Source organism: Macrobrachium rosenbergii, chromosome 5, assembly GCF_040412425.1.
Source record: "Macrobrachium rosenbergii isolate ZJJX-2024 chromosome 5, ASM4041242v1, whole genome shotgun sequence".
Taxonomy (NCBI): Eukaryota; Metazoa; Arthropoda; class Malacostraca; order Decapoda; family Palaemonidae; genus Macrobrachium; species Macrobrachium rosenbergii.
The window spans coordinates 46,794,593-46,815,699 of NC_089745.1; the positions used below are offsets into that span (position 1 = coordinate 46,794,593).

General features: G+C 37.6%; 1 protein-coding gene across 2 annotated transcripts in view; it reads left to right on the forward strand.

Moving 5' to 3' along the window:
- Positions 1–21,107, forward strand: part of LOC136838750 (transforming acidic coiled-coil-containing protein 3-like) — a 36,143-nt gene that overhangs the window by 1,102 nt on the left and 13,934 nt on the right. Inside the window, exons 2-7 of one of the 2 annotated variants that reach the window (XM_067104216.1) lie at positions 716–888; positions 3,800–3,957; positions 4,188–4,270; positions 10,764–10,905; positions 14,596–17,867; positions 18,091–18,153. In XM_067104216.1, coding sequence (XP_066960317.1) covers positions 727–888; positions 3,800–3,957; positions 4,188–4,270; positions 10,764–10,905; positions 14,596–17,867; positions 18,091–18,153 — 3,880 coding nt within the window. In that variant the 5' untranslated portion in view covers positions 716–726. The remainder of the gene's footprint in view (positions 1–715; positions 889–3,799; positions 3,958–4,187; positions 4,271–10,763; positions 10,906–14,595; positions 17,868–18,090; positions 18,154–21,107) is intronic. The other variant, XM_067104217.1, reaches the window with a different exon arrangement.

Genomic DNA, 21,107 nt, shown 5'->3' on the forward strand with positions numbered 1-21,107 from the left:
GTTTATTTTTACACACAAAAGCCCCACAAGAAGCCAAGTTTATTAACAGATGGTAAATTAGAATGACCTGTTTTGACACAAACAGTATAAAGATTAATATCTGATTTCTTCGATTTCATTAAAACTGCTTTGGTTCAATATGTTTTGATCAGACACTGATGTACCAAAAATTTGATTTTCAGCTAGTTTACTCATTTCAAGTATTTTAAATAGTCCTGCTTGCTACTCCTTTCCAAGTAAAAAATGTGTATTGCAATATGTGTAGATTAAATCGTATGAATTGGGTAAACTATCTGGTAAAATAATATATTGGTAAAGTTAAGAGAATGAGTAGTATAGGCACATATGGTAATTCTGATTTACTTGAAATGGTTTTAAAAAAAGCTGTTCAGAGAAGCTGCCTCAAAAATAATAAGAAAAGATAAGTTGCTGTTTGTGCAAGTTAAACATTTTTAACTAATGTGTCAAAATTTGAGAAAATTTTTAAATTTCAAGTTTAAGACAAAAAAGACAAAAGATATATACTGTGTGTATATATGTATATATATATATATATATATATATATATATATATATATATATATATATATATATAAATACATATATATAAATATATATATATATATATATATATATATATATATATATATATATATATATATATATATATAATAGCACTTACATATACAATGATGTTCATAAAATTATTTTTCAGAACTTACAGCCATGAGTGAAACTGAAAATGTTGCACCAAGGGATATGCAAGGTCAGCTAAACAAAGTGAAAGATACTTCAAAAATGAATGTGGACAGTAAGACTATGCGCACTCCTTTTAAGGACATTGGAAATAAATCTTCATGTCAGATTAAGAGTCCCCTTAAGGGAAAGGTAAGTGAATATTTAGTACTAGTATTTGTAGAAAAATGTTAAGACAGTTTTTCAAAACTCTCACACACACATGCACATACACACACACATATATATATATATATATATATATATATATATATATATATATATATATATATATATATATATATGAGGTGTGACCATAAAGTATCAGGACTGGTACTATAAAAAGATAACTACAATACGTACCATTTTAGCATTTAATTTCCTTCAAAGTAGCCCCCTCCGGAAGCCCTCGCTTTATCCAGCACTGTGCCTGTTTATGGAAGCATTCCTGGAACTTGTTTTCTGAGATAATCAGCAGTTGCCTCGTTGCATTCACTTGGATCTCCTTGATGTCCTGAAATCTTCTCCCTTTCAAGTGGGATTTGATTTTTTGGAAAGAGGAAAAAGTTGCAAGGGGCAAGATCTGGGGAATACGATGGCTGTATTGGGGAAGTTGTGCTTGGCCAAAAGCTGCTGCACAAGCTGCGTTAGATGGGCGGGTGTGTTGTCGTGGTGCAATTGCTGACTAATAGCATCCCACAAATGCTGCAACATGTCACAGTAGTACTTCTTGTTTACTGTCAGACCAGGTGGAGCATACTCATGGTGAACAATTCCCTTGTAGTGGAAGAAAACGGTCAACAGTGTCTTCACATTGCTTCGACTCATTTGTGCTTTCTTCGGTCTCAGAGATGTTGGGGTCTTCCACTGTGAAGACTGAGCCTTGGTTTGTGGGTCATAGTCATAGACCCAAGATTTGTCACCAGTAACGACCATTTTCGAAAAGATTTCATCGTTCTTGATGCAATTAAGGAGTTCTTGCACAAATGAAACCTAGGTTTCCTTTTGGTCAGCTGAAAGCAGTTTTGGCGCAAACTTGGCAGACCCATGTCTCATACCCAAATCTTCAGTGAGAATAGACTGAACTGAACCGTAACTATCTGCACATCCTCCGATAACTCATGGATAGTGATTCAACAATTTCTCTTCACAGCTTTACGCACAACTGCTATGTTTTTCTCAGTTCTGCTGGTTGCAGGTCTCCCAGAATGTTCGTCACTATCGACATTTTGTCGGCCATCTTGAAAAGCCTGAACCACTCATACACTCGTGTGCGGCCGATACACTCCTCTCCATATACTTTTTGCAACTTTGCGTAAGTCAGTGCACAGGTATCACCGAGCTTTTGCCAAAATTTGATGCAGATTCTCTGCTCAACTTTCTTCATTATAGTCAATGTGATGACCACACACACTACACATGTTCCTTCCAAGCACTGCTGTAAAGGGCGGAAATGAGCAAGGACACTGAAAACTTAGTGCATGCACATTTGGGGGTCAAGGTCAAGTGGCCTCATTCTGCGTATTTTAGTTCCTTTACTATAGCAACAGTCCTGATACTTTATTACCACACCCCGTGTATGTATATATATACTGTATTGTTAACTTCTTACATCAGCAAAGGGACTAGGCAAACTGCACAGTCTTGTACACAATGCAGCTCTGAGGGATGAGGATTCCTTTTGTTCTTGTTTGTTCCTGAGGTTGTGGTCAAAACTGAGAATGTACGGGTCCCTGATGAGAGATAGCAGACTCTTATGATCTCTTATCGAGACTTCGTAGGCAGTGGTTGCAACAAGGTACTATTTTTTCTAGCAAGAGGTTTGTGTCATAACTTGCACGAAACTCAACACCCTATGCCTGAGTGCTGCTGACTTGTTCTGGCTTTGTGTGGTCATCAAGTGGCTGTAGAAGTTGCTTGGCAAGGGTGGTTGCTCCATATTTATTTAGGGTGCGCAAAGTTGGCATTGCTCTTCCCTGTATTCAGGATGAACGTCACAGTGTCACAGGTACTGAGGGTAGGTACAGGCAATCCCCGGTTATTGGCGGCCTCGGTTATCGGTGATCTGGTTTTACGGCGCTTGTTTAATAACAGAGGCGCCGGTATTCATCGATTTCCAGTTATTGGCAATTTTTGGTTATCGTCACACCGTCGGGAATGGAAGCCCCACCGATAACCAGGGACTGCCTGTGTTTGGTTTTGCTAAAATACCTTTGCCTCTCTACCTGCGAGATATTGCCCAGAAGTCCTTCGATACTTCCTTGTTAGGACAGGTGATTGACAGTGGTGTAAGTTGGGATGAATAGAAAGGTGATAGTATTCTTTCCCTTTTACTGTCTTTGGCCAGTGGCAATAATCTCACTGGATGGGTCAAACGCATGTGAATTGAATAGCAAGGCATCTCATTTTAAACACTTGTAATCTGTAGGTGTGACTCCAGCTATCCCTCCAATAACAAAAATGAAGAGGGGGGCTACTGGTAGAGCATAGCCTAGTTATCTGGGATTTGGTAGTAATGTGCTATCTTTGATTTGGCCTTCCCTTCCACAAGGGAAACCAAATTGTATTTCCACAGAAAAGTTACAAAAAATCTTTCTATAGTGCAGGGCCCCTGTTAGCTGTGGAATCACATGCCAGCTTTACAGGTACTTTCACTCTTGCAGGAACCATTCTTTCCCTGCTCACATACGTGACTGGGAAGCTGACAAATCTCAATTGTCTGCCACTTGTTAAATACCTTGTTAACACCAGTTTTTCCTAAACGTAAACTATATAAAAGAATTCAGGTTTGTACGTCCAAGAAAAATGCAAATAACCTAGCATTAAAAATGCAAATTACCTAGAATTTATGATTTTCTTTAACCCTCAGAAAGCTTCTGTACTTATCAGTTAAGTGCATTTCTTTATGACAAAATCTGCATGCATTTCTACATTTTGCACAGATCAAAAGGTAGGTAATAACTAGATGCAAAATGTACTCATGTTATTTGTTTTTTAATTTACATTACAAAAGGATTTCAAATTGATTTGACTTAAAGCTTGTATACTTGAAATAATTTTTCAGCTTGCCACACCATCCAAATTTGAAGCCATCCAATCACTAGATGATGATGAAAACTGGCGGGATCGTACTGAAGTTGTCACAAAACTAGAGCACACAACATACAAGATGATTGCAAGAGAAATAGTAGATGAAGTGATCGAAAAATTACCTGGAATGAGGTGTGTACAGTAGTACTTATGCAGTTTTGTGTATAAAGGATTTAGGAATTCCTGTGTTCTTTTAATTTTATACCTAGCAGCCTGTCTTATGGCAATACTGACAAGTTCATTGATGTATGTTAACAATAATTATCCACTGAAAATATTTTTTTAAGGTTATCTTTTTAAAAGTTTGTAGTTATATGGTTTTATAATTGCTCCTTAAAACCAAATTCCTCTCCTTTCCTCAGTGAATCCCATCAGACTGTTCCTGAATTGAAGGTGGCCAAGATGACATTCAGAGAACAACCTTCTAGTAACATGGATGACTCTGGTGAGTTTGATTATCAATTTACCCCAAGTTTAGGAGGAGAATTAAGAGATTTGTATCTCTTGTACTGAAGTTGTATAATATTACTGTTGCATGCACATATCTTTACAGTTGATGAAATTTATTATGTCAAGGTATAGTAGTTCCCTTAACCCTTAAACGCCGAAGCCCTATTTACAAAAACGTCTCCCGTATGCCGGCGGCGTTCGGGAGCTAGCGCTAAGCCGAAAAATTTTTTTTTTTTTCAAAAATCACAGCACGCTTTAGTTTTTAAGATTAAGAGTTCATTTTTGGCTCCTTTTTTCTCATTGCCTGAAGTTTAGTATGCAACCATCAGAAATAAAAAAATATCATTATCATATATAAATATTGGAATATATGACAGCAAAAAAAAAAAACTCGTATATAATTGTATACAAATCGCGCTGTAAGCAAAACAGTTAAAGCTAATGAGTTAATTTTTTTTAGTTGTATTGTACACTAAATTGCAATGATTTTGGTATATAACAGATTGTAAAACGATTAAAGCAACACAGAAAAAATATTATCACAAAATGATGCATGAATTCGTAACGTGCGGACGTAAAAAAATTTTTTCAAAAATTCACCATAAATCGAAATATTGTGCTAGAGACTTTCCAATTGTTTCAAAATGAAGGAAATTGATTGAATATTACTAGACTGTAAGTTTTTTAGCTTACAATTGCATTTTTTTACCATTTCGATCGAGTTAAAGTTGACCGAAGGTTGATTTTTTTCTATTTATCGTTATTTATATGAAAATATTTCAAAAATGGTAAAAGCTAAAAGCATGATTTATTTTTTGTTGTATTCTACATGAAATTGCACACATTTTGATGTATAACACTTTATGTAACGAATAATATAAAACGGCGAAAAAATTACGACAAGGTGACTCAAGAAATGTTAGGATTTTTAGCGGAGTTTGCGCGCGCAGATGGAAGGAAAAAGGTTTTTTCAAAAATTCACCATAAATCGAAATATTGTGCCAGAGACTTTCCGTTTGTTGCAAAATGAAGGTAAAGGATTGATTGTTACTAGAATGTAAGAATTTTGGCTTACGATTGCGTTTTTCGAGCATTTCGATCGAGTTAAAGTTGACCGAAGGTTGGTTTTTTTCTATTTATCGTTATTTATATGAAAATATTTCAAAAATGGTAAAAGCTAAAAGCATGATTTATTTTTTGATGTATTCTACATGAAATTGTGCACATTTTGATGTATAACACTTTATGTAATGAATAATATAAAACGCGAAAAATTACGACAATGTGACTCAAGAAATGCTAGGATTTTTTATGAGCGAAGGAAAAGTTTTTTTCAAAAATTCACCATAAATCGAAATATTGTGCTGGAGACTTTCCGTTTGTTGCAGAATAAAGGTAAATGATTGATTGTTACTAGAATGTAAGAATTTTGGCTTATGATTGCGTTTTTCGAGCATTTCGTTAGAGTCAAAATTGACCGAATGTTAAAATTTTGTCAGTTATCGTGATTTAAATGAAAATATTTCAAAACTGTTAAAAGCTAAAAGAATGATTTATTTTTTGTTGTATTCTACATGAAATTGCGCACATTTTGATGTATAACACTTTATGTAATAATAATATAAAATGGCGAAAAAATTATGACAAGGTGACTCAAGAAATGCCAGGATTTTCAGTGAAGGAAAAAGTTTTTTAAAAATTTACGGATGCCCTCAGACACCCCGATGCTTCCTAGGGGTCGTAAAAGGCACGGATGTGGTCCTTGGTCGCTTCGGTCACACGGGCGAACAACACGGGCGCTGAGAAGCTGGGTCACTTTGGCTGCTGGGTCCTTCTCCAGCATCCCAGTCCAAAACTCGTCTCACACACTCACTACCAACAGGCAGTATGCGCCTTTCACGGTCCTGACGGCTTTGAGACATCTCTGCAAACGTCCTGTTGCAGCACAAATACGCAAACACTCGCCAAAGTTCTGCAAAACACGGATGCGTCAAAAAATCGCTCTCGCACGGTCCGACGCTGATGCTGTCTGGTACGAGAAGGAGGGAATTCGCGCATGCGTGTCTGGGTGACGCTTATAAACAAAACAACAGCTTAATCTGTGAACTCCCAGCATCCCTCAAGGCGCGTGATTTGAAACCTTCTGCAAACTAGGCCTATAATTATTTTTCCGCGCATATTTAAAAAAAGCATTTTTAGTCGACGTATGGTACGTCCACTTGACATCCAACAGACAATTTTCGTCGACGTATGGTACGTCCATTAGGTAGGCGTTTAAGGGTTAATACTGTAGATTCATTCTTCTCGAAAAAGAAAAACTTTCTTAAGTAGCTCTATAGGTTCTAATCTAATAGAAATTGTCAGACTACACTTACCGTATAGTATATTTCTTATTTCCCTTTGTTTCCATACACACATTCTACATTCCCTCACAACTTATACAATAATTTTCATCTTGAGATGTGTGATGATTAAGTATGGATTTTCGAAGTTCTTTTATCTATGGAGGTTAAGGTGAGTAATTTTTGTTCTTTCTTTAGTGAAAGAAAGGGAGAAAACAGACTATATAATACTGTACAATAATGTAAAATGTTCTTTATAAGTTGTCTTTATTAATTAAGCTATAGTGTGTACATACAGTATATCAAGAGTCTGTTCCTTGGCTTTTCCTTTGGTATTTCCTGTGAAAGGTCTGTTCTCTTGTAGAAGAGATGTTGGTCTTTGAGGCACGAGCTCTGGGAGAAGATGCAGGGTTAGTCATGAGAGTTTTTGACCAGCCTTCAGTAAGACTTTCAAGGGGCAGGCCTCAGTTTGGTCCCTCCTTGTTGCCATATCATCTTGGACTGTCCACAGTCCAGCACTGTCTACTTTTGACTCACTCTTACTTTTGAGAAACATCTAATGAAACAGTCAGCAAGTGCTGCACAAAAGTTGGGTATTGTACATAAGGCCTCATGTATTTATGACAGTGATAAAATCAGTGTAGCCTGTTTTAGATTTTTTGTCCTTCCTTTACTAGAATACTGTTCTCCAGTGTGGATGTCTACTGTCAGAGATTTATCTCTTTGAAATAGAGTGGTTCATGTTGGTAGGTTTCTGTTTCCTAATATTAGCAGTTATGACTTGGAACATCGGCAGATGGTCTCTTGTTTGTCAGTTTTTCATAAGTTGTATTTAAGAGAAATTTCACCTACACAATTGATCCCCAGTTCCCTTTTCCTGCTGAGAGCAACCATATTTGCTGAACAGCAGCACCAGTATGCAGTTAATGTGCCTTGCTGTCGAACTTCTCAGTTCCAGAGGTCCTTTATTGCTCACATCATTGGACTGGAACAGTCTCCCATAGGATGTTGTACAATTGGAACTTGAGGAGTTCAAGCAAAGATGCAATGCAGTACTACCCTAGTACAATTCTTCTTGTAATTTAATAATTTACTTACATTTTTATTTATTTAATTTTGAATTTGTTGATTTTTTTTAATAAGTGATCTTTTCTTTCTGTATTTCCCATTATCTTTTGTTACTTCTTTCTGACGAACACCAAATTCGGAATCTTGAATTTCAAGTCTGTGGCTCCAGTGGGCTTGTTACACATGAATAATGGGATGTTATGTCTTCCATTTTGTTTATGAAATATAATGTTGGGAGAGAACCTTTGTAGAGGGGCTGAAGAAACTTTAGTGCTTCATCTTCCCCTTTTCTTTCATCCTCTTCTTTAGTAGTAGATGAGCTCATGCCTAGTTTTCCGAAGGACCAATACTTCCCAGCTTGGGAGGTGCTTTGAGAATATGGATCTCTGCACTCCTCATCTGTCTTCTGAGATGATGATTATGGTTGTACATACATGTTCTCTTTTCTCCTGGTTGTTTGGGCCACTAATGAAAAAGGATTTTGTTCTACTGCTTCTGGTGGTTGATGGAGGTTTCTCTGGTCAGCATTGGTGTGAATTGGTGATTCTCCCTTAAGGATCATGGGCTTCAGCCTAAAGCCTTTTCTCTTTGGTCGCTGCTTTGGCTGTCGGCCCTTAGCCTTCACTTTTGCAGATATGGATTTATCAAGGGACAACTAGGTTGGGGAAGGAATCGTGGTTTCTGTTGTAACGATGGGTACGAGGAAGGGGCCTGAATTCACATCTTGCTAATTTATTCAGACAACAAACACACAAGTCAATAGCTCTTGCAAGTGGAAATGTAGCACCTGACATCAGGCAAGTAGAAACAGTGATTAAACACAATCATATGTGCTTGTTGGCAGATGGAAATATATGTATGAATCGGTACATAATACAGGACTGAAGTTAAGATGCATGTGGCTGAGAGCTGGACAGTGCAATGTATATGATGATGACAATACATTTAATATGATAATGATAATAAATAAGATATATGTACAAAAGATAGATGAAAGATGTGTTTCTTTTGTCTGCGCATTGGCATACGGGGTTGTTGTTGTGGGATTACTGGCCAATGCAATGAAGGTGTGTGTGGGGTCCACGTGTGGACCCTACACCATCTTTTGCCTTCCCTCTATATTTGAGTTACCCTCAGCTGTTCTCATCCTCTCCTGTCCTAGCCTTCAGACCACCAAGAGGGAGATAGTCATGTGCCTCTCCTCTGAGTGATCCTCCTGGAGAAGTGTTCGTTCTCCTGAGCAAGGAATACAGGTTTTGCTCCCCATGCTCAAGTCCAGGGAGTAGTGGATTTAGGCATGATTCTTTAGAGACCTGTCTATCTGCAAGACTTGCTTTGGGAGAGCCTTGCATGTTATAGATATCATCCACCATTCTGTCAAGGGACTGTCCTGTGCTAAGTTATATCAGCTTGCTGATCAGTTACTGGTACTCCTTTGCGATATCTTTGGTATTGTTGGAGGGATGGATCTGGCACCAGGACTGCACATATAAATTCTTCAGAATTGTTTTGGTTATGGTCTTAGTCCCCTCCAGGCTGATTACCATTCTTATGAAAATTATTTGACCCTGCCTTTTACTGTCTTACTTGTTTTCATGTTAGTCTGTTCACTGAGCTATGTCATACTCTGGTGTTCTCATGTCCACTTCAGCGTTAGACATAATATCCACTTCTGCATTCATCCGCTGTGTGTGTTTGTGCACAACCCATGTCCCTGCAACCCCTCTTGGTCTCTTGATTGGTTTCAGTTTTGAAATGTTTGTCACAGAAATGGTTCCTGTGCACAGTACTGATCAACTTGATTGGCTGCGGTTGAACTTCTCAGTTCTAGGGGTCCATTATCCCTCAAGCCATTGGACTGGAAATCTCCCTGAGGATGTTGTGCAGTTGGAACTTAAAAAGTTCAAGTGAAAATGCAGTGCATTACTACTAATGCTATTCTCATTGCATTTTAATAAATTTTTATATATTAAATTATTCTTTCTTCTTAATAAGTGAGATCTCTCTGTATTTCCCTTTACCCTCTCTTACGTAATGAGAACCATTTTCTTTGGAAGCTTAAATTTCAAGTCAATGGCCTTTGTGGGCTTGTTCTATATAAATAGGGCTCATCTTCTGAACGATAATAATAATAATTATGGAACCTCGTCATGCTGAGTAGGAGAAATATTTCCATAAAATCAGGGGACATCCATGAGTGTAAAAACCTTGGGGAAGGAACTAGGACTCCTCCAAAGTGTTCACTCTGGAGGCTACACTGCTCTGATCAAATTGTGTCTTCCCTCTCAGTGTTTTGCTTGGGACTGCATGCTCTATTGCTGACAGGTCAGATACTTCAGCTTTTGTTTTCTGCTTGATATTATAAGAATTTATACATTAATGATCTGGGGTGGATTAGCACTGGGTGTTGATCTGAGAATGCTGTTATACAAAGGAAGGTGCATGATCCTCTCTCCATTTAGGACTCTATTACCAGATCCCTCAACTTTAGCAGCCTGGATAATCTTATAAGCTCTACAGTAGGTAAATACAAAAGTATAATGCTACCTCGACCTCTTGCCACCTTGCATGCTTATCCTCCTTTTGTACTTAGAGCCTTTCCCTCCCTTTCTTGTGTCTCTCACTTTGTAGCCAGTATGGTTGGTATTAGGGTTAGGACAAAAGATAAAAGGGTTTATCACAATTGGCCTCCCTTGTTGAAGTTGTTATTAGCACTGTTTTAATTGTGCATTATTTCTTTTTATCAACTATATTTTTTTTTTTTTTTTTATTGGTACAATTGTATTGTGTGTATTGGTATATGACCTAGAGCTGAAATAAAATTATAATTATTGTTAGCATAATGTAGTTATTATTTTTTATAAGTTTTTACAGAATAGTGTCCTTGTAAAAAAAAATGGCAAGAAGACAAGAGTGGAATTAGATATTGGCAGTCATGCTGTTGCTAAACTTTTTGTAAAACTTTATAGCATTTGCTCTTTTGAACTATATCACTCTTTACTGCATTATTGGATGATCATTCAGTTTTGTGTATAGTTCTTGTACATTGATGTTCCTTGTTTTTTTTTTTTTTCCTAGTGTTAGATCTTGATGATACCATAAGTCTACCTCAGCTAGATGAGACTATTTCTTTACCTCGGGTAGAATCTAGACTAAACGTCCCTGTTGCTAATTCTACCCTAGTAAATACTTCAAGTACAAGTCCAGGGGCACCAGACCAGTAAGTAACTTTGAAAGTTAATTGAATTTCAGCTGACTGTTTCCTAACTGGCATATACAGTACAATATATTCTAGGTAATGATACAGGAGTGAGATTTTGTTTTAACCATGAAGTTGTTCTTTGAAATATTGTACATAATCTTTGAGATACTAGTGACAAGAGGTTCAAGATACTTTTAAATTCATATTCTAATTGCAGTGCTTCAAAATTATATCCATAGCACTTAATATATATTTTTGACATTTGATGTAGGATCTAGATACAGAATTGATTAAAGATCAACACTAGCACTGTTTGTTTTATTGGGGTTATACTGTATAAAGCACGAGATTCTTGTCCCTGTTGAATATGAATTATTAGTTTTCCTTTTGCTGTCAGGTGGTCAAGAATGTATAAAAAGAAAATATGCTTTTCCTTCTATTTTCATATTGCCTTCAATTTATGTGGCTATGTAATCATTGTTTCTTCTGATGAGAATACAGACCTAAGCTTTCATGGATGGAGTTTCTCTCACAAGGTGTGCTTTGGCTGTCACTGTCTTAACTAGAAAAACAAAATCCTATCGTGGAGGCCTATAAGTCACTCATGACCTGAGCTGGCCTTACTCTTCTATAGTGTTTTCAGCCACACTTGCGCCTACATGACACTGGGTTATCTCCCATTTTAGTTGATTGTCTTTGTGTGCATCCTGTGTTCATGCCTTTGCATTTTTAACCGTAGGGTCATTGCCTTCCCAGCGTTGTGCTCTTCCAGTAGCCCAGTGTGTGTGTAAGTGATTTTTGCTGGTTTTTCAGTGAAGGGCAGGGCTTAATATGTGTTTTCTTTGTGTTTGTGTGAGCCAAGTGATCCTTTTTGTTCACCTGAGTGTGTGGTCTGCCTCCCACATGTGTGAATCCCCTGTTCATTGTGCCTTGGCTCCTTTGGAGTATAATAATAAGCCAGAATTTTGATATGTAGTGAATTTGTGTCCCCAATAGTGGTAGACCCGCATTTTGTTTATAGTTCTTGTAGGGGACAAAAGGGCACTAGAGACTCCACATGATAGGAGTGTTAGGGCTGGCAATCACCCCAGTGAACTCTCTATGTGAAAGGTGTTGCAATAAAGGCAGCTCCTCCTTGAGGGAGGCTACTCATAGCACTTATCCATATCTGCTGATGATTCCACCTTTACCGAGACCCCCCCCCCCCACCAGTGACACCTGTGGCAGGTACTTCTGCTCCTTTAATTCCATTAAGAGACCCTCTCATAGCAATCTTTGTCAGGAGACCTGCTGAGGCCTCCCATCGTGGTCGTCCACCAAATGGAAACCAGAGGGGACAAAGGTTCATCCCATTCTTTCCGCCTTTCTTCCTCCTCACATAGATCTGAGAGAGGGGATAGAGAAATGAGTTGGCTCCTGCTGGGCCCTCCTTGGAAATACCAGAGATTGGAGGATGTACATTCGTTGGCTGGACATGAACAGGCAATAAGAGCAGATTGGCTGGCACTCCAGCACTTCCAGCACTTCCAAGACCAACCAGTGGAAAGGCTGGCAGTTTTGATAAGCGACGGCACCTAGATGGTAGGCTACATAAACAAGCAGGGTGGACCATCACCCCATAGTTTAGTAATCTTGCAGAGGAAATGTACAAGTGGTCAGAAGCCCGGGGACTAGACCTGATAGCCAGGTACATCCCAGGTAACAGGAATATCACAGTGGACCAACTCAGCAGAACAGATCAGGTAGTAGGCACTGAGTGGTCACTAGATCAAGGCTTCACTGACAGATTAATGGAGCTCAGTAAAGGTGTGATGATAGACCTACTTGCTGCAACGAGGGATGCGAAGTTGCCTCTGAACTGTATGCTCTGCAGGACACCTTCCAGCACCACTAGGATAACGTAGACATTTATGCCTTCCTGCCATTCAGTCAGATGAGAAGGGTAATCAACAGGCTTTTTGTGTCCCAGGGGCTAAAAATGATGCTGGTGACCCTGCTTTGGCCAACCTACTCCACCTGCTGATGAATATTCGAAGAGAACTGACTCACATTCCCACTCTACTAGTACAATGGGAGGTTCCATTATACAGTAAACTCCTCCTGCCTACACGTGTGGAGGCTATCAAGCAGCTCTCACCACTTTGGAGTTGTCCACCATCATCAAGTGCTTTTGACAGAAGTGCCCATCATGGGAAATGAGAGCTGCTGAGGGGGATGTGCCTAAAGTCCTCTCTAGTTTGAGACTCACTCCTTACGAGCACCTTGAAAAAGGTGCTAGATAGAGACCTGGTGTTGAAGACTATCTTCCTCCTCTCCCTTTCCATGGCCAAGAGAACTGGAGAACTGCATGCCCTCTCATATAATGTAACCCACTCCGTAGGTTGGTCCTCACTGTCTCTGGAGTTCATCCCGGATTTTGTGGCCAAGATCCAGACCCCCTCGCCGGACCTGAAGTCCGAGCTGTTCTTGATCTCATCATTGAAGGAATTCATTGGGGATGACAAAGGTGAGATGGCCCTATGCCCAGGCAGACCCTTGAGATAATATTATTGCTATATTTGGTCATTGCATAACATATTCCTATTCAACATCACACCGCGGTCTTAAACTGCTTCCTTATTTGTGATTGTCTCATTATTACTTGAAACAGATGATCTCCCCAAAGACCTACCTGTAGGAAATTACTTATCAGTATGGGTCCAAGAACACGATCTCCTTCTGGCTGAGGGAGTTAATCAGGACGTACAAATCCTGCAGAAGGGGAAGACCCTCCCTGATTAGGATCAAGGCCATGACTTTAGGGGTGGGGGTCCATTAGGTCTTTCACTGGTTTTCAAGAAGAACTACTCCATTATGCAGATCCTAGAGGCAGGTGTCTGGAAGAGACACTTAACCTTCATATCCTTCTACCTAAGGGATTTGGCCCACAAGTCCTTGAATACTTTTCCCCTTAGCCCAGTAGTAGTAGCCCAGCAGGTGGTATAGGAGAGTTGAGATCTGCAGGGTTCTGCAGGAGAGGAGTTAGGAGCATCACAGGAATGCTAGATAGACATGGCGAGTAGAGTAATGTGGCGTTCTGGTGTTGGTAAATTAAGCGAGTTCTTGTTAGAGGGAAAGACCTTCGACATGGGTAGTTGCTACGCCAGTACAAGCCCACCTTCCTCAATGGGTTAGATTGACCTCACGCCTTTTAGTGGGGCTTCACATATGAAAGTGTGGGTTTGTATGCCTGTCAGAACAAATACCGTATTTTTAAAGGAAATTTTATTTTTCCTAGGATAGGCAGCTATGCTTTTATAAAGAATTTACCCTCTGCTCCCCTTGTAGTTCTGATCCCTCCCAATCTATGGAGCCAATTGGGGTTGCGGGCAGCGGGGTTCACGCTTCACACAATGACAGAGTAAGGTTGGTTCAGGTTACAAGTGACTCATAGGCCTACTCAATATATATATATATATATATATATATATATATATATATATATATATATATTTTTTTTTTTTTTTTTTTTTTTTTTTTTTTTTTTTTTTTTTTAGTTAAGTCAGTGACCACTGGAAAGCACCTGGTGCAAGAAACTCCATATGTGAAAGTATAGGTTTGTATCCTAGGAAAAATACAAATTACTTTTAAAAAATAACAGTATATTTTCTGCCTGATTTTAGTCAGTGGTACCAAACTTTGCCATAAATGTGTCCATTTTTATTTCAGGTCAGATACAGTTTTTGAAAACTCACTTCTGAGTAGTTTTGAAAAAATGCAGATTAAGGGTGTCAAGGGGGCTGTAGTGGATGAAGATGATGATGACATTTTCCATGATGCTAGTGATGATATTGACAGCTTCTCTGCCTCTCCAGTAAGGGACCAAAATCTCTCCACAAAGCAACCTGTGGAACAGTTGAATGACCCCTTAGATATGCTTATGAGTTGTATGGAGAAAATTACAGTCCAAGATGAAGACCAGAGAAATTTGGCTGGAAAGGATGTTTGTGTTGACAGTGTTGAGAGAGCACAATTGCTTTTTAATAATACAAAAGGGATGCCTAGTAATCGTGAAGTTTTACAGATAAGTGAATCAGATGTTAGGAGTCTACCAGTTGTGGATGCTGAAAATGAAGTAAATGGAGAAAAGAAAAACTTCAGTGATCCTGATTTTAATCCTTTCCTTATTGGAACAAGTACGGGCAGCACTGCAGAACCCAAGAAAAACCCTGATGTTTCTCCATTAGGGGTAAAGCCAAAGGTAGATAAAAAGAATCTCCCTAGAAAGTCAGAATCAGAGGCAACAGAGAATAATGTGCTTGAAGGAAATCGGGAGTTAAGGGAAACTGTAAATGAAATTAACAGCAATCATTCAGACACCCCTTTATCCCAAAGTACTTCTCCCAACACTGAAACACTACCGGTTAAAGAAAATACAAGTGCAGTTAACCTGACATCTGGACATAAGCCAGAAAGTGAAGAGCTTCAGCATAGGAGTTACAACTTGGAAACAGCACAAGACCACAAATTTGAATGTTCTTCCTCTCAGAATACTGATATTAACTTCCCCAGTCATGTAGTTCAGGAAGATGACAATACTTCTCAGGTGATGATGCCAAAGCCTGACTCTGAGGAAGCTGCTATTGCTCCTCCCAAAGTTAGTTATGATTTAGATAGAATCTTAAAATGTTGTGATGATCCCACGTTTAATCCATTTGCATCAAAGAGTTTTGTTGTCAATTCTCCAGATCTCCAGGCTGATTTGCAGGATAAGGAATTTCCAGAGAACTCAAATAATTTTGATTATTCAGTAAATGGTCTGCAACCAATAACGGAGAACTTACCTTCAGAGAAAAAATATAGCTTAGAAGCAGCCTTTGACAGCATGAAGGATCCTGAGTTTGATCCTTTTCTTTCTAAAAGTCTTATAATTAATTCTCCGGACTTAATTGATAAAGATGATGCTCCCAAGGACCATGATGGTAATGTGGCCAAAAGTGAATCAGTGTATGATTCTAAGACAAGTGTTTGCAAAATAGATCATTTGGAAGCGAAGAATATGCCTGATAATTTAGTTGCAACAGAGGCTTCAACAGAATCCACTTGTTTTATTGCTAACACTGCATCAGTTTCAGATGAATTTAGCATGAGAAGCTCTGATGATACGTCAACTATACCTCCTGTTTCACAGGATACTCCAGAAGTAATTTCTCCAAAACGGAAGTATGATGAGGCTTTTGTAGGTGAAATGGAAGACTGTGATGAAGAGCTGCTGGTAACCAGAGAAGCTACTGGGCCTTCTGAGGAAGTCAATGAAGAGGACGTGGATGTCAAAACTTCAGGACAGGAGACTGAAGAGCCAATATCAAAGATGCTGCAGGTTGAAGAGATGACCCCTCCTAAAAAGGGGTACAATTTGGACTCTATTGATAGCATTGATGATAATAACTTTAATCCTTTTGCAACAAAAACATCTGTTACAAACACTCCTAGTAAGAATTCTGAATTCCTTTCAGCTGATACATCAAAGAAAGACGATCCTGACATTGCTGATAAAGTAGAGCTAAAGGCTACTTCCTCTTGCAAGAAAGGAGTTTCAGAGCCTAATATAAGCATAAGTGAAATAACCAAAAATACTAAACAAGCTTCAGAAGTAAATTTTAATTCTTCCACATGCAAACCTTTTAATAATGAAAACAATGCTAACTCATCAGAATTATGTATAGATTCCAACAAGGATCAGGACAAAGAAGATATTCCTGTTCCAAAGAAAGTGTATCAGTTAGATTTTCTTGACAACTTGGATGACCCAAGTTTTAATCCTTTTGCTACAAAGTCATCTGTAATGAATTCTCCCGGCAATGGAAGCTTAAGCTCAAAATCTGATGCTGAGGCAAATGAAGAGAAGAAAAGCAAAGGAGAAGCTACAGCTACAGCTGAAGAGAAACAGTGTGCACAATCAACTAAAAAAACAGACTCGTCACAAACATTTGAAGGGAAAGAGTTTACACAAATGCCTGAAGAGAAAATATCTATGCAAATATCTGAAGAGAGTGAAACTTCACAAACATCTGAAGATAAAGTATCTTCACAGACAACTGAAGCAGGTGAAAAATCGGGTACAAGTAAACCTAAAGTTATCAAAAAAGCTATGAAACCTACCCTAAAGAAGAGGGCACCAGTTGTTAAATCTAAAGTAGAGGAAACTGGAGTGAATTCAAATGAAAAAGAGGAGAAAGATATCTCGCTGGCTAAAAAGGCATATCATTTAGACTTTTTAGACAACTTGGATGACCCTAGCTTTAATCCTTTTGCTTCAAAAAGTTCTGTTGCAAACAGTCCAGCAAAATTGAGCATATCATTTACTGCTCAGGGACAGGAAGCAGTAGATTCTGAAGCTTCATGTAAGCCTGAAACAAAAAATAAGGTTGAAAATTTACAAGAACCTTCTAGTAGTGTACTGAATTCAAAACAAGAAAGTAAAGTTGACATGAAAGATGGTGACATTTCAGTGCCAGGAAAGGACTGTAAACTTGATGGTATAACAGACCCGAGTCACAGTCTGTTTTCAAGTGATGCTTCAGTGGCAGATACTTCCAAAAAGGTTAGTTTTGCTGCTTCAGATAGAGATTCTGCATTAAGATGTCCTAGGAAATCAAAGGAAGGCAATCCAGATAAGGATGAGGAAGTGTCTAATGATACAACTGTAAAGAGTACTGTAAGTGAACCTGCAGGTCTGGGTCCTCGAGAGAGCTGTTCTCGCCAGTTGTCATCAAAACCAGTTTCCTCAGTGAGTGACAGTATGTTTGAGTCAATCACCAAAGAGGCCATGAGACTGGTTGCTGAAGTTACACCAAAGAAACAATTGAAAGACAAGAAAATTGTCCAGGCATCTGCACAGGCTCGCCAGAGAGATGTATTCAGTCCACAGTTTGCTCAGAGTGGAGTCAGTGAGGACCCTAGTGTTTATAATTTCGAGGAGTTTATCAACGCAACTGACTGTAAGTATTTTTCTCTGAAAGAATTTTATATTATCTAATTTTTTGTCATTATTTTCAGTTAATTTCAAGTTATTAACTAGGAGCTATGCAGTGAATAGATTTTCCAAGGAAAAATAATCAGTTATCAGCATTTCTAAAATTTACCCATATGATGTTTGTTATTCTAGATGAGTTAGTAGTATACTTACTTGAAATGTAATATTAAACTTGATATGTTTAACAGTTTCTGATGAGAAACAGGAACCTGTTGAGGGAGAGCTCTTTAATTCAGCCTTTGCTGATCCACGTGAGTTACATACATCATCAGTAAAGTTTGGTGGTGGATTATAAACTTTTTAGCTATGGAATTGTTGAAGGTGTAGTCAGTAGTTCTCTTATGAAAATACATATTCTCTTTTCTTTTCTTGGACTAGCCAAAGGGTTATGAACTTGCCTAGCAAGCACTTAATGAACAGAATTCCTAAATGTAAAATAGGGAAAGAGAAAATAGTAAACTCTCTTCTTTTCATTCTTTCTTGAAGTCTTCAGCTGAAAATACTTATGGACAATTAACAGATTATAAACCTAAGAGGGCTCTAAATTTTTCAACAAAACATGACTTATATGATGTGTAAAGATAAGTAAGTGAATGATTTGCTAAAATATGAGCAAAGAAATGGAAAATTTGGTGAAAACAATACCAAACTTCCTTAGAACAGGCTAGAGGGCAATCTATTAAATAACTCGTGAGCATATGTTGAATTGAACAGAGGACCAAGTAGTAGGTAGATATAGGTGCAAGCCTTTGAGAGGGGAAACTGAATAGGAGCTATTCTCATTGTCAATATTTAAATAGTTTAACCGCAACTTTTAAGCAAAATAGCAAGAATACAGTATTATCACACTTATTAGGACTAAGGTATTGTAGTGAGTCAAAAACCTCTTATGAACATTACAACTTAACCAGATATAACAACCTGTACTTTAATAACTTTTCATAAAAATAAGGTAGATAAAAGCATAGTAATAGCAGGGATACTGAGGGATTACAAAAATATGCACAGAACTGTTTTTATTTATGAGCACTCTTCTCACAAACAGGGCACAGTTCATTTTTTTATTTTGTTAATATTGCAAGATTCACTGTTGTATATGTGTGTGTGTGTATATATATATATATATATATATATATATATATATATATATATATATATATATATATATATACCGTATTTGATGGCTTATAAGACGCATGTCTGCATAGGACGCACCCCAATTTCAGCAGGACATTGAGGGAAAAAAAATAAGGTTTCCTAGCCTATGCTCATATGATTTTGGTAAGTAAAAACTGTAGTATTAGGTTATCATATGCATATTGTTTCTTACCAACAGAATCAACAAAAACATTAATAAAGAAGTTATTTACCATATTTATATTTATCAAAATATGTATTATACAATCAGCCATTTACTACGATCGCATGTTTCGTCTGCTGCTGAAAGCTACCTCATAGGTTTACCAATAGATTGCAACACATTCATTTGTAAACATTGTTTCTTACCGGCAGAACCAACAAAAACATTAATAAAGATGTTACCTACGGTAATATATGTTATATATATACATTATATATTATAAAAGTAGCAGGAATTGTCAACCACCAATTGATCGAAGCTATGTTGTTATGCGTAAAGAGAATGTTAGCAGGAATGCCAACTACCAACTGAACGAAGCCTTGTTATTCGTAAAGCTCTCGAGATAATCACCAATAGGTGGCAGCACACGTACTGGAAGTCTGTAAATGTGGAATGCGGTGATGCGCTGTAGACGACGATAATGATATTAACACATTTTAGTGAAAATATCGATAATAACAACGTAGATATTGATTATGATACTAGCAGTAGTAAATGCAGTGATGGTAAGTGTGATAATGATAAATAATTATAATAAACTTTGGTTTTTAATAGGTTATTAGAATAACACCGAATGTTAGGCAAGGCTACAACATCTACGTGACGTTTCATGTATAATTTCGGCCAAAATTCTTAAATTTTGAGCCTACATTATTTACATAGGACGCAGGGGGATTTTTTAGGCCATTTTTTTATTAAAAAAGTGCGTCTTATATGCCGTCAAATACGGTATATATATATATATATATATATTTTTTTTTTTTTTTTTTTTTTTTTTTTTTTTTTTTATTATGATAACTGAGCTTTGCATGTTTTCCAACAAGTGTCTCTAGCATAAATTGAAATATAAAAAATATTTCACATTTCATTCACAGCAAGTAGAAAAAAAAATTGCTACAGTATTTCCATTATTGGCCATTGTGCTGTATCAGCCATAAATGGTAGCTCCGCACCATCAGTTAGTAATTAAGGACTTGCAACTGAGGTTAAGGATATCAGTGTGCTATGCTGCAGAGGAACTAGGGAGCCCCCCAAAATTTCAATGGGTTAATTAAAAGTTTACAGTATAGATAAGTCTTGAAATTCCATGTACAGTAGTAGATTCAAAAATTTATATTGAGACATTCTTGTCACTTGCAGTTTCAGTTCTATTCATGTTCAATTTAAAGTATTAAGGATAAGCATAGGTCATACTTGGTTATACTGTAGTTCACTTACCTTTGGGTAGAATGCAACTAAAACTTATGTCACAAAGACTAGTGCACCCTTACCAAAAAAAAATGAAGGTAATATCAGAGTGTATCAAGACAGTAAGTCTTGACTTAAGAAGTGGCATTACTTATCTTTCTGAAGCATGGACCAAGGTTTTTTTCTGTGTATTTATGAGGGTCGTTAGTGAAAGAGGTCTTTAGTAAACTGGACTATAGCGAGTTTAAAGTGTGTAGTTTATTAAACATAAAGTATAATTATGGTACAAAATAACTGTTGGTACACTTCACATTTATTTCATAGTTATTGATCCATTAAAAAAGCTATTGTGAGTATATTTTAGGTACCTTATTGTAGTGACAGTACTATGTATGTGTCACACACTGTACCTGTAGTGCATATTTGATGGTTTTCGCTATTAAAGATTACAGGAATTTTTTTCTGATTGTTCAGACCTTTCATATATAGTTATGCAGCTTGTCAACGTCTGCTCAAGATTTTAAGATCTAGTACAGTAATATGGTTGCTCATAGTTACCTTCTCTACATAATGACAATTTTCACTTTTGGGGGGGTTGGTGTCTTAAGATACTGGTTAGAATGACTTTTGTTTAAATTTTGGTGTACAGCAGTTAGT